This window comes from Argopecten irradians, chromosome 16 (assembly GCF_041381155.1).
Source record: "Argopecten irradians isolate NY chromosome 16, Ai_NY, whole genome shotgun sequence".
NCBI classification, from domain to species: domain Eukaryota; kingdom Metazoa; phylum Mollusca; class Bivalvia; order Pectinida; family Pectinidae; genus Argopecten; species Argopecten irradians.
In genome coordinates this window covers 19,147,047-19,158,946 of record NC_091149.1, presented here as the reverse complement: position 1 = coordinate 19,158,946, position 11,900 = coordinate 19,147,047, and the positions used below count along the sequence as shown (strand labels likewise).

Genomic DNA, 11,900 nt, shown 5'->3' with positions numbered 1-11,900 from the left:
GAAGCATATTATTAAGTAAACATCTGAAATTAAAGTAAAAAAATATAGACTGGGGATTTCTAAGAATTTCCTTTATTTACTTTATTAGGCCCTGCATATACAGAAAAACTCAAAATCGGCTAGAAACTTATTTTTATTTCATAAAATGTGTCTACACAATGGTTTATTATGATTTCGACTCGAAAACCGGGAGATTTTCCATTATCCGGACATCACTATATCCTTTGGACGGCCGTAACGTATTTATGCGTAATTATGCATTTGCCCCATTTCATGCACCCTTCTGGAGCCCCAATGAGACCGTTGAAAACTAAATACTAGTTTTTTGAAAAGAAGATGTTCATCCCTATATAGCATGTCAAATATCGATTCGGTCATTGCATTAGTGACGTCACAAATCACCTTTGAACATGCCCAAATAAGTCAAAAATTGAGGTCTGAAATCCGGATTTTAGTGTGTGCCCGGAAACTTGTCGTTGTGAGCTTAATTATCAAGATACAGACATGCAGATGGTCTTAAGCGATAGAAGAGATATCAAAGTAAGAGAAAATAGAGAGAAAGGGGAAAGGAAGGGGAAAATAGCACCGATTTCAAAAAAAAAAAAAAAAAAAAAAAAAAGTCCCACGCGCAGGTTTCTGCCTTCAATGACCCGTGCGTGGTGACCTTTAGGGGACTTCCGGTGACTGTTTTTACTTGTTTGTAGTGTGTGCTGTTTGTTATCATCGTGAAAATGGCATCAAACCGAAATCTAGATGCAAACTGCTTTCATAGATGGCATTTGTAATAACCTACTATCAAAATTGAGTCAAGTTCGAATCCTGCCGGCCGTCGAAAGGATATATGACTCTTGGTTGACTAGACCATTAGTGTTTACAAAATCAATACCTGTTTAGATAAGGATGGTGCAAAAATATTAATATGAACCAAACCCTTTTATTCCTACGCTAGAAGAAGGGTTTTAAAGAATTTGGAAGTTTTCTTCCTACTCCTTGGTTATGATTTTGTATATCTATCCCCATATAATGAAACTAATTATTACCTTATTTACAAGTAAAAACGACAAATATACGCCAGCGACTACCAGAATAAGTAGTTACAATGGATCTGTGTAATTTACCTATAAATCTTACTTTAAAATGTACTGATGACGCCCTGCGTTTGAATATCAAGCACAGATAGCAACACTTTGCAGCCGATAATGACGAGTATTTCTTATTCATCAAAGTACTACAAAATCTGACCTACTTCAAGTGGGCAGAATGAAAGGAGAGAAACAAGATTTTTTTTTATAAGTTTTTTTCATCCTTTATTTTGCATTTAAGTGACGAAAAAAGGAAAACAATGGACGACATCAGCCACAATTTAAAAGAGAAAAGTTGTTAAGGGTTCATGTAACTTACCCAAGTCGTGACAAAGTCCTGCTATTTTCACACATAGTTTGTCCTTATCGGATACTAGGCCCTTATCTACAACACTCTCGTCTTCCAGACGCTTTGTTACTGCCTCGACTAATTTACCCGCTAGGTGGCATACTCTGTAGATATAACCAATCACTTAATTATCGAAACATTTAGATACACATTGATGTAGTGAAGGCAGTGTGTAGATGTACATTTGTTTGTGTCTTTAATTAATAAACGTGTGTAATGTGAATGAAAAGTGTGGCGTATGTTTTGGGAGACTGCGGTATATTCATGTGATTTGGATAACGTTCAGTAATACCCATGGCCGTTTACAAAAGTGCTAGTTTGTATAATATTAAAAAGTATGATTGAGGGAAGCCGTAGTATACAGAGATAAAGATAACTGTCAATTTTTTCATATTTTTTTTTTTGCAGGAGGAAGTTCAAAGTCCGAAGCTATTCTGTATTTATATAACCTTATCGTCACTTTTGGGGCGGTATTGATTTTAAGGATGTACTCCTCTGAGAAGTCAAAATTTTCTTGTATTAAACTTTTTTTCTCATATAGATTTTTGGAAAGAAGAGGTCATACCATGAAAGAAAATGAAAGAAAAAACATATGTCCGTGTGCTCGGTTTTGAGCTACTGTCACTCAAAGATACCTAGTTGACAAAATATTGGATTTTATGGGAATTTTGCCGTTTTCACCATATACACAAGATATTAAAAACCATAATTTCCTAATGAGGTGTTTGATATGTATTTATGTTTGTAGAATTTATTTTCCAGTAGTCTTCTTTTAAAATATACCAGTTTTGATCAAAAAGACTAACATTTTTTCTCAGAATAACAAGATATGCTACCCCTACCCCTTAATTTTGAGCTACAAAATGCACCATTTTCAGCCATTTTTGCAAAATCTAACCCTTTATAGAAAAAGTTCTGGTATTAAACTTTTGTTAATATTTTGCATATCAATAGGAAAAGGGTTGTTCTTTCAGAATCATGCAGAAAAATGGGGGGTCCGTGTGCTTACTTTTTTGCCCCACTTGCATATTTGTTATTTTTCAGTATTTTAGAGTAAAAATTAAAAGTGCTCAAATAACCATTAAATGTAAAAATAAAGTAAAAAAAGTGAATCATTTCATACATTAATGCTCAATATTTTAATTATCACGAACCAAGTAAAGATTTACAGCAAAAATTAGCTCAATACAGCTAAAAATGCTGGTGCAGTGATGATTTAAGTAAAAACAATTTCAGTAACAAATGGTAAAACTGTGGCTCTACTTGAAGCGAAAAAAGACACAATTCCAAAATGGCCGCCAAATGGGCCATTTCTTAAAATCCCCATATAAAAAAATCTGCTAAAGTTAGAACTGTTATTTTTTGACAAAATTTGCAACTGGCAACTTGCTACAGATATTGATAAATTGTATTTGAAAATCTCGTAACTTCTTTGATCTTTGTCGAAACGAGACTTCAACGGGACTGAAACCTCAGAAGAATACATCCTTAACGTCATGTTTGTGTTATCGTGTTATAGAGAAAATGACGTTTGTTTTGACGCAGACATTTATTACTTTTGAGGACGGAATAAATGCTAAATATTGGGTTACCTGTACCACGCGCTAGTCATGTTCCTTAAAGTTACTAAATCATTAGATTTACATAGATTTCTTAGGGTTTTTGACTTTTTACAAACGTTCTTATACCTGAAATTAGAAAGTTTTCAAAATTACAACATTTAATTTGAACTATTGGCAATGTTTATCAACGTTAAAATATCGCCAAACACAACAAGAAATTGTATCTGTCGGCATTGAATGTTTACAACGGAAAGAACCGAGTGCATCTTTGAGTTCGGAATCGAGGTCGCTGAAAATCTCATCCGACTAATGGATATAGATGTAATAATACCACTAAAAGGCAACTTATATTTTATCGGTTACATTGGCCTGATTGAGCGTAAATAGCCGATACAAAGAAACGTAATTGGGAGGGGGTGGGGGGGTTAGGAGGTCCTCAATATTTGGACCCCCCTCCTCGCCTCGCCCCGCACCCACAGGAGGAGATTGATTCTTTAATTCAACACACAACCATATATACTTTATAAACTTTTTTCATATATCGTTGAGTAGAATCCTTACAAATACACATTTATAGACAGTGGCGTCGATAAACGGAAACTAATGAATACGCAAATTGCCATGCTAGCGCCAAAGGTGCGATATTTTGGTGTTTTGGGGGGGGGGGGGGGTGTCGACAAATTCCTACGAGAAAAAAAATATTACGATTTAGAATGGCTATGATGAGTTTAACGATGCATTTTGATGAATTTACGAACGCCGAAGACACGAGAATTTGGTGTTTGAGGGGTCCGGGGGTCTCCCCCGGGAAATACATTACGATTTAGAATTTTACGATGCATTTTTGGGTGTTTGAGGAGGTCCGAGGGTCTCCCCGGGTAAAAATATTAGATTTAGAATGGCTGTGATGAGTTTTACGATATATTTTGATGATTTTAAAGCGTTCTTAACATAATACTTTTTTTTTTATTTAAAGTTACCTGCATTTAGAATTGGTAATTGTGAATGCCGTCATATCTATGCAACTCGATCTGAACATACTGGCTTCACACCATCGGTACATTGTTGTTTAACACAGAATAATAATGAATTAATTGTCTTGCTAAGTCATATAAACAGACGAATCAAGAAAATGTGCAGGAGGACCCTTTTTTTCTTTCAAATGTGCAATTTTAGAACATTTCAGTCGGCGAAAATGGAGGGGGGGGGGCAACAAGAAATGTTTGCCCTTGGTCCAGGGAAACGGGGAGGCAATTGCCCCCCCCCCCCGAGCCCCTCCAACCCCGACCCCCACCTCCCACACCAGCTTTCTACGCCCCTGTATCTACATTGCCAAGTAAAACAGCATAGTTCTATGAAGATTTAGAGTATTTGATGGAAATATGACAAGAAGTGAGAGGTATTTTCACCCGTTAATTATGTATATATTATACATGAATACAGGTGTACATGTACATTATTAAGCAAACATATACAATGTACATAGGTCTACAATGCAAATGTAAGGTATATTTTTGCTTTGAATACATAAAAGTACACATAAAATTTAGATATATAGTTAGGCTGATTTTTTTTAAGTAAATCAGATGGAAAAAGTTATATAACTAGTGACATATAGGGGAATGTCCATTAGACGGATAGAGACTATAACTAGGTATATATAAGGAATGTCCATTAGACGGATAGGCACTATAACTAAGGATATATAGGGAATTTCCATTAGACGTATATATATTATAGCTAGGGCCAGAAACATATATACATAGAGATTGGCAACTTCGCCATTTTTACGATAGGCAGATGTACCTCTGTATGTCACTAGGGGCTTTTAGATAAACTCTTAAATAGTTAAATACAGCAGAATAAATTTGATATGTTATAAAAGTTAAAGTAATTTTCAGATGGTTTGAGAACGATTTTAGAAAGAAAAAGTAATATTTTAACTTATATATTGATAAAACAAAATGCACTTCCGGTTTTGAATGCCTGATTTTCGAAAAAAACAGGTAAAATTGCTCATTTTCATACTTTCAAAAATCATATTAAATAACATCAATTTGGAAAACTAATCACATCAAACCATGATATAATGTTTTAAACTTTGTGTTGATGCAAAAATATCATGTTTAAAAGAATACACTTAAAGTGAATAGTCGGGCAAAGAAAACCAGTCTAAATGCGTCCATTGGCCTTCCAAAAGTTCTCACATATTAATACGACGGTCAAGTTCTGCTTAGTTTCCCAGTTCTGACCATTAAAGTAAAGAAAAGTTGAAAGCATTGAAAGCGAGGCTGTATGGAAATGTAACCACGGACATAGTGAGCCGGGAGGACGTTTTAGAATTCCCATACTTTAAATTAATTTCTTCGTAAGCAGACAGATTTTGACGCGAGATTTTATTTTTCCATTTCATAAGAAATTATACTGGATACATTCACACCATTTTTACCGACTTTAGTGATCCATGCCCGACTGTTCACTTTAAAAGTAGTTAGCCAAGGGAAAATGCCTATAAACTGGAGGTCCCTCTACCTGTCAACATAGACAAAGAAGGAGTTTCCAATCTCTATGTAGATATGTTTCTGCTAGGGCTATATAAGGAAAGTCCATTAGACGGATAAAGACTATAACTAGAGATATATAGGGAATGCCCATTAGACGGATAGACATTATACATGTAACTAAGGACATACAACGTATACGGAATGTCAAATATTGATATAATGATAAAAGAAATACACACGTACTTACTTAGTCCGCTAAACATGCCTATATTATTAGTTTTTTCTCCATTTTTTCCTTATTATAAAGTCTATATATTAGGCCATTTTTTTAAAAGCCTAATAATATTGGCAGGTTTAGCGGAATAGTACATAATATCATGACAAATGAAAATTAAATAATGGTAGAAGCAAGTATAAAACCATATAATATAATGAAAACCCTTCTTTATGGCTACAAAAACCTGTACAGTATAGGATTATTTACACTTAGAAACTCTTCACAAAACTTTTGCATACGTTTCAACGTTTATTAGATTAACACAGTAATCAGGAACCTGTAGTCGATAAATTTGTGTTTTCAGTCGATAGTAGATATGTCCATTAGACAGATGAGATTTCCTTCGATCGGATGTTTGGAATGTTCACGCGTCGCGCATGCACATAGGGTTGTTTACACTCGCCGAAAGATAATAATATGAAATATTGACTAGGTCGGTCCTATTTATTTTCAGTTTTTCTCCATTTTGAACAAAATTATTATACAAACTTTTAAATATTGTTATTAACACAAAGTACACAACTTTTACAATTAATTTTAGTCCTATAATTCTTTTTATCTTTTATTACATGATTTTTTAGCGATTTAGTCCCTTTAACCGCCAACAAAACAGACATACCCAATACAGTGTTCGAAGCGAGTGTGAGTGGCGCCGTGATAGAGATAACAACATCCTCCCAATTGCTTGATGTAACGCAATCTCTGGAACTCCGGAGTATCGATGATTTTAACACAAAGAGGATGAAGTTCTATCTCTCCATGAACTGGGTCTTTAAATACCTGTGAGCGAAAATGGGGTGAGAAATATATTACCTCTTTAATATTCTGTTTGACATACTGAATATCAATAAGACAAAGCTAAGCAACCAAATATGAACTAGTTATTTGGTCTAATTTAATATCATTTCATTTGTTGCCGGATGTGCTTGCTTGTGCATCTCTTTTCGGGGGAAGGGGACTTTGTAGTTAATACAGCTACTGTGCAGGACAATATAAATAGTATACTACATTTTTATAGATAATTACATCCTTTTTAATCACAGTGGTTGGCATTTAAAGTAACTATTTTTAAGAAAATATCTTCAACCCACAACGCTAGGAACGCCTTCATTAAAGAACAATCTATTATAAAAAGGAACTGAAACTGCAATTACTCATCTTCCTTCCTATTACCCAGTACCTAACATGGTAGACGTATTGTTGTACATTTAGAAACACAGACACTAATGCTTGATAAAGTAATATAAGAAATTGTCAGTAATGTAATATTATAGTCACCTAGAGATATTTTACACGTACTTGTGTTAATACCCATTGAAACTGGTTGCATGTATCTTAGTTTGTTATCGATTATGAAAGATAAATACTCACCTTTGGCAGTGGGATTTCGTTGGAGGCCATCGTACCTGTCTCGGGTGCAAAGGATAAAGTTTAAAAACCGAAGACCTTCAATTTTACCTAGATAATTAATTATCATTTATATAAGCAATATTAGTAGTACTATTTTCAATATAAATTCCATGTTTGGTTCCAGCATTACAGTTATAGAATAACATCAGAGACCGCTAACTCTTTCTGAACACCTGGCTTTTTCTTAACAGAGATATTCACATTTCCGGGTATGATGAGGTTGATAGAATTGTATAAGTTATCGAAAACGAGGCCTGTCTCACAACAAAGAGAGTGAAGGGTTTTTTTTTTTTCTCTTACCCTGTGTACCACGTTGTGGTTTTAATAATGACACCGTTGGTGTGGATGATATGTTGTCTGTCAACATGGTACACTCGAATTTAGATGACACTGGTTACTTCAGGAAAACATCTCCATAAGGGTTGGAAGATTAATTAAATAACAATAACACTGGGTTTACTAGTGTTTATAGCATGCATTGCCACTGATTGTGAGTTTGTCAGGATCTGATTTTACAAAAGCATATACATCGAGTCATTTGTGATCTTGACATGAATATGGCGATTGTAAAAATATACAAAAAATATTAGACATGCTTTGATTTTTCGCTATTTTCATTGTATAATACATGGTCACGTGACGTTCAATATTATAAGACTCTTTCATATGTGGATATGAAGGATAGGGATATTCTACCCGAGGGTCACAAAATGGTTTTACAATATTTTGTGATCCCTAGAGTTTTTTTTCTCTCATACTTCGGCGTAAATTGCAATTTTACTACAACGACTTTCCGCCATTTTTAAATGAATTCAAAAATAAATGTGAATGCAAATAATTTTCATTACATAATAATTGCGTGATATTTTCAACGCAAATTCTATTGTTTGCATTTTTTAAAAGTAAATACAGCAAAGTTTCTGAAAAAATGTCAAAATTGTACCGAGAAAGTAGTAATTAGAATGATTCATACATTCAATTACAATACGTGAAATATATATATTCACATAAACAGTCTGAAGAGCACCCTTGAATGGGGCGAAAGCGCTCACTAGTCAGTCGTTATTGTTTTTATTTCTTATAGATTTCGTCCGTAAGGATTTTTCTTTAAATTTATCATATACATGTATATATATATGTGTTGTTGGGATTAAGTTAGATTTATCATCCTTTATCAAGAACCACATAAATCAATTGTTAAGTCTTTATCATGTTTACCACTGATAACCTTTGACCCCATCTTTCAATATAATAAGACTCTTTCATACAATGTAGACATGATGGATAGACAAATACTACCCGAGTGTTACAAAATGTTGTAAAACCCGAAGCTTCCTGAGGGTTAACAACATTTTGTGATCTTTCATATCCACCTATAGAAGAGTATTTTGCTCTCATACCTCAACGTTTTGTTGCAGTTTTACTATGCGATTCCGCAATTTTCAAATAATAGATAATTATTGTAAGCCAATTCTCCATACACGGAAATTGCGTGATATATTCAACGGAAATAGCGTTTTTGCATATTTCATAGCAAAACCAGCATATTTTTTTAATCTGTTAAAATTTTACCGAGAAAATACTAATTTTGCTGTCGCTATAACGTCACGAGGCTGAATTGCATGGGTAGCCATGTAATACAGTCTCAAGCGACATGAGTGTATTGTCTGATACCAGCCAGTATTACACCTGTAGATATGAGAGATAAACTTATCCACAGTATTCTGCTCTGTTTTCTAGGAAAATAGAATATAGAAGGCAAAATTCAAAATATCAGTACGCCAGGATATTCACCATAAGTATTTCCTGTTCAGCTTAACAATTATAGCACATGGGCGTATTATGTGGCTGAGGTCATAGTAATACAATCACAGTGTTAAAGTTATATATATAACTGTTGTTATTAGGTAGTGTTTCGACTCAATATATTTTTTCCATATCATTTTTCTAATTCTCGAACCTTTCAAGGTTAGAAAATTAAATGTGATCTTGTTTCCATCAATTCATTTTTGTGACATTCTGACATTTTTCTCATATATTTATCAATATTTGGGCCCAGTTTCATGAACATTCCTTAACCTCAATTTCCCCATAGGAAAGGATTACAAAAAAAGAGCATTCATTAAAATCTGTAATGCTTCCCTATGGAGAATTTTAAGTTAAAGGATTCCTTAAATTTAAGGAATGTTCACGAAAAAGGGCCCAGATCTTATAGACAAATGTCTTTTATCATTACTGTCGACAATGTTAATCATATATTACACATGTACATACATTGTCAGATAAAACATTACTTACGTTTGGTCACCGAGAAGTATCACAGTATAGAAGCTAATGCACCTTTTAATGTACAGACATAGTATTTATAAACATGATATCATATCTTATATGTATGACATACGATTGCATGTACAAACATGAATAAGGAAAAAAAACTCCATTGCAAAATAATCTATGAACACCTCAATAACCTTATACTTTGATTGGGATTCCAAGTAAATAAAACCGAAAGAGACAGTAAAACGTTTAACCGACTAGTTTTTGCGGATCAATCTTTTTGCGATTGGATATTAGAACGAGAAAATCGAATTTAAGCGATTTTAAATTTCCGCGAGGATTCGACCATTTATGAAAACTTCGCGGATCAAATTTTAGCGGTCATAGCAATGAAATCGCGAAAATGTTGTTCCCGTCAAACAAAAATGTTGTACGGTATTACTTTACAAACAGGAAATTCAAATAGAAAACACACAATGCTAACTTTAATCACTTATGATATCATTGAACGTCAGGATAGAATCAAGAGCTACTACTTAGGAGATGGGTGATCAAATCATTTATCCTTCAAAATGCCACAGTAATACATATAACGTCATTGTACCCAAATTGATACTGTACTCAAATTGATACCCTAATTGAGAAAATAGCTGAAATATTTGTTTTGATAAAGTTTACCTCATTTCTCAGTGATGACACCAAATCATTTATTGATAATTATGCTTTGTTTGATGCAACTATTTCTGTTATTTTCTCTGAAATATAAATTTAAAATCGATAACTTGGTCTGAGACGTGTGGATCCCTAGAAATGTGGCTAGTATCTTGTAACTTGATTGATCCATTTTGTTTGTAGTATTTTTACATTGAAATTTTTAACAATATTTAAAATAATTGATAGTTTTCCTATGATATATATATAAGATATTGGAACAATATAGGCTTAGGTGAATGCCACAGAAAACTGAATGTAAATCATTAAAATATGACACAAGTCATTACGTGGTCTTACGGGGCTACTGAATTAGCGCAGGTACTGTTGTGAAAACTCTTGTACAAATTTTACAGTATGTTATCATATTCAGTATAACTCAGTCTAATAACCACAACTACATCCCCTTTATATAGTTAAATCACAAAAATCCATATATATTGATTTTTCTTACATTTATACATTTTTTTCTTGCTGGGTATCAATTTGGGTACGCATCATGTGACAAAACTAGAAGTTTCGACACATGCTGTTAATCGTTCTATCAGTAAAAATAAGCACTGTAATAATAACAAAAACAAAGCACCAAAATAAAGTTTGTAAGCATTTCTCCTGAACAAAAAAGAAGAAAGTGAAACACACCAAGCAACAAATGTCATATAAGAGAAATATGCGTGTATTGGTATCAATTTGGGTAAAATGACGTTATATTTATAGGGGCTGCGGTGGCTGCATGGTCCAAATGTTTGGATAGATTTCTACAAATACCTCTTGCTCGCGAATTCAAAACCTGGAGGAGGCAGCTGCCACCTGATTAGATGGTTTGCGTTCTCTCCTCGTACCCCTTCTTTCATCTATCTTCAATACCTCTCACGCTCTTAAGTGACATTTACTATTAAATACGACGTATAACAGAGTAAAGGTTATCGTTTTTAGATTACCCAGTATAGAATTACTTTCAATAACGGGCTACAATCTATAGATATTTCAACTCATAACAATCTTCAACAAAACAGAATACAATCAATGTATTGTCACAATAGATTGTATTTACTTTATTTAAATTAAATCAAACACAATCCCCGTATCAATGATACAAGTAGTAAATAAAAGTCGTTTACATATTTACAATATGATGTGCGAATATTTGCTTACTGAAGGGCTTGTGTATATATGACGTTTTTGTCTTATCAGTAACAACTGCCTGTCTGGAAATAACACTGTCGTTATCTGTTTTTAATCTATTTACGTAAAATATCAAATATTCATACAGTATTCCGTATTGCATATTACAGAGTTATCTGACCTTGCGTGTAGGTATTGATTGTGACGTCATGTGTTTGCGAGCGTAACGTTATACTCCTCCGGGAAAACGACGTGAATTGTGGCCACAAAAATAATGACGTCACAATAGATACGTACCCGCAAGGGAGGTAACTGTGTAATATGTAAAGACGGAATAACACAAAATGGCGGAGAATTATAGCAATAAAATCGCAATAAAACGTCGAGGTATGAGAGAAAAATACCTTTCATATGTGGATACAAAATCTTGTAAAACCCTTTTCAAGCTTTGGGTTTTACAACATTTTGTGATCCTCGGGTAGAAAATTCGTATCTTTCATATCCACATGTGAAAGAATCTTAATAGTACATATCAGATACATGTATGCATGTAATATTATCAGCAATTGTAGTAGTACTGGTTCATCTTTGTTTAACCTCCGC

At 33.8% G+C, this 11,900-nt stretch overlaps 1 protein-coding gene across 1 annotated transcript; it reads right to left on the bottom strand.

The window, feature by feature from the left end:
• Positions 1-1,401: 1,401 nt before the first annotated feature.
• On the bottom strand, positions 1,402-9,475 carry LOC138311112 (deoxynucleoside triphosphate triphosphohydrolase SAMHD1-like; the record flags this gene model as incomplete). Its single annotated transcript, XM_069252554.1, is given in 4 exon segments — positions 1,402-1,535; positions 6,394-6,554; positions 7,146-7,180; positions 7,485-9,475. Coding segments are annotated over 4 exon segments (397 nt in total), but the record flags the coding sequence as incomplete, so codon positions are not given.
• Between the last annotated feature and the right edge of the window lie 2,425 nt (positions 9,476-11,900).